Raw genomic sequence first — 2,828 nt, 5'->3', positions numbered from 1 at the left:
ATGCATAATAATGCATCATATTTCGTAATAAAATACTCATACAATATAAAAAAAAAAGGTTGTTTGAAACCCTGGAAATTCCTCATAAAATATTGTCAAAATTTTCAACATGTATGATAAGTGTATTTATGTGAATTATTATGACACTCCCCAGAGGAAGGGACAACATAGGCCAATTGTAATTCCCAGAAAATGGCCAGAGAAAAGCGGAGAAAAAATTAAGGAGTAAACTCATGACAGATTTATATGTAATTGATGATAAGTGTTAGTTTATGATGTACAGTATATTGTTTGTCTTTTCTCCTTTTCTCGGGGAGGGGGTATGTCACGTAGACTGTATCCCTTTAGCTCAGATATGATGTGTATTATGTTTTCTGGCTGATTTGTACATTGAATGAGGCTTGTCTATTGTGGGGTGTGCTGATGTATAAGTGACTCTCAGTACGTGCCTGACCCCTCCCATCCTGTTGGACTACTTCCGCTTTGAGAACGTCAGCGGTCAGGGCGGAGAGCTGCAGGACAGCCCGACATGATTTTGGAGTTGACCTTTTTGGTGTAGTGCACACTGCTTTTGTTTGCAGTCCCATTTTCATGGGGCGCCATTAACCTGTGAGGCCTGGCTTGGTTTCCCTCACATACAGCCGATCGTCTGAGCTGGTCCAGGGATGGGACCTCATCTGCTAGCCTTGAAGTGAGCTACCTACCAGAGCGGGTAACCTACCGTTGCCAGGTGTAATGTATTTAAGCCATATTTCAACAATCATCAGCCTGCCCTTCCTGTAACCTTTGTTCCATTTTCATGTTACGAATATTGGTATAGTATACCTCTAGACGAGTTTACTAAGGAGACTGAGACCAGTCCATGACACAAGTGAGACTACTGTTACAGCAATCTGGGAACCCATCTGTTAAACAAAACAAAAATTCTCGAACCTCTTGGGGCCCCGTTTCAATGTGGTGCAACAGGAACTCAAGAGGCGCGGTCGGCAGCGGAAGAAAATCCCTGACACACGTTCACTTCATTTTGATCGGGTAAAGCGCAGCATGCGCGCGAGTGCTGTTGCACCCCTTTTGACGGAGCCTGCCGGCAGATTTTCGATGCAAGTCGAAAGTCTGTCTCGAGAGATTACTGTTACAGAGACCTTCACTGGTACAATCTTCAGAGGCCATTGCCAAACACTGCTACCAAAGTAGGGAAACATCCTGTCAGTGAAAGTGTGTGTGAAGGTCTGTGTGTTAGTATCAGGACCAGAGAATGACAGCTTTCCTCTGTTCCAGTCCAGACTCATTCTGATCCTCTTGAGCTTCTTCTTCTTCATTGGGAGATACGTGTTTGGACCTGATGGGGTGCCTACAATGTATTTACCATCTACGAACCATATTCCACATAATCCAGACTCTATGACTCCCTTCCTCTGGACAGACTCTGATACCACACCCAGAAACCAGTGTGGGCTGTCTCCCACCTCAACATCCCAGCTGTGAGTTCCTGAGTTAAAGCCCTCAGAGCCCAGGACAGACCCGTAGTATTCAAACCTCTCTGGATTGTTAGGAAGCTGCTGCCTCTCTCCACCTCTCAAACTGGTCAGATCTTCAGACAGGGTGAGTGTTTCATGGGCAGTGTTTGTGTCCAGAATCACAGGACTGTAGGATACCATCTCCTTCATCTTGTCCCAGACTGTGAAGCTCAGGTTGCCCAGGTGTTTGGCCTCGTCTATCAGAGCTCCTGAGACCAGTGGTTGATCCTCAAGCAGGGGGTGCTGGCCTCTTTCTACTACAGCCTTGTAGAAGGCCTTTATTGTCTGGACCGAGACGTCTTCAGCTCTCGGCACCTTCTCGACTCTGACTTTGTCTGAAAGAGCTACTATCTCTCTGCTCAGACCCTCAATCTTCTCTTTCATTGTCTGACTCTTCTGTTCCTCTTCCTCCCTCAGTGCAGCAATCCTGGCCTCCTCTTCATCTTGTAGAAACTGGTGAAGCTTCTTAAACTTCTCCTTAATCTGCCTCTCTGTGCGTTTGGCCTGGACCTTAATGTATTCTGTTTGATCACAGTTTCCTTTCACTTTATAAAATAGCTGCAGTTTCTCCTTTAAGGGCTCCAGTGATTTCTGGAGTTCCTCCTTGTGATGCCATGCAGCTTCATCAATGGGTCTGAATCTGTGGATGGTGTGTGTTTCTGAATCTCGACAGACGAGACACACTGGCTGCTGATGGTCCAGACAGAAGAGTTTGAGTTTCTCAGAGTGCAGACTGCAGAGAACAGATCCTACTGAAGCTCTCTGATCTCTCTCCAGTAAGAACGCCTCACTCAGATTCTTCAACGCCAAATTAGGAGGTGGTTCACTCTGTGAAGAATATCTACAGAATGGACAGTCATGTATTAGTCTCCCTGTCCACCAGCTCTGCAGACAGTCTTTACAGAAGCTGTGGCCACATGACAGGAGCACAGGATGTTTAATGATGTCACGGCAGACAGGACACGAGAGATCCTCCTCTGATCTAGAAGCCATTTTGTCTCAGTGAAGCTGAAAACGAACCAGAGATGATAAATGATAGTGTTTGAGAGAATGTTTGGATTTTTATATGACTCATTACTTATGACATCACTGATGACATCATTCATTGACATCACAATTGCTTGAGCGACATCACTGATGATATCATCATCAAGTCTCGAGTGACACAACCAATCATCATCATCATCATCAGTATAGATGGTTTTCACCAGCTGCAACCCCACAGCACTTCCTTTTTCTCAGCTTCTTCTTCTGTGTTTTATGGCGGTTGGCATCCTTAAATGTTGCATTACCGCCACCCGAATTGTATCA

General features: G+C 45.3%; 1 protein-coding gene across 1 annotated transcript; it reads right to left on the bottom strand.

Annotated features, from left to right (window-relative positions):
* Positions 1-1,136: 1,136 nt before the first annotated feature.
* On the bottom strand, positions 1,137-2,510 carry LOC310771976 (zinc-binding protein A33-like; the record flags this gene model as incomplete). The annotated part of the gene is made up of 1 exon (XM_083664464.1): positions 1,137-2,510. A coding segment is annotated over one exon (1,374 nt), but the record flags the coding sequence as incomplete, so codon positions are not given.
* Positions 2,511-2,828: the final 318 nt, after the last annotated feature.

Source organism: Poromitra crassiceps (assembly GCF_964638095.1).
Source record: "Poromitra crassiceps genome assembly, contig: HAP1_SCAFFOLD_1656, whole genome shotgun sequence".
Classification (NCBI taxonomy): Eukaryota; Metazoa; Chordata; class Actinopteri; order Beryciformes; family Melamphaidae; genus Poromitra; species Poromitra crassiceps.
This window is presented reverse-complemented; position numbering and strand designations above follow the sequence as displayed.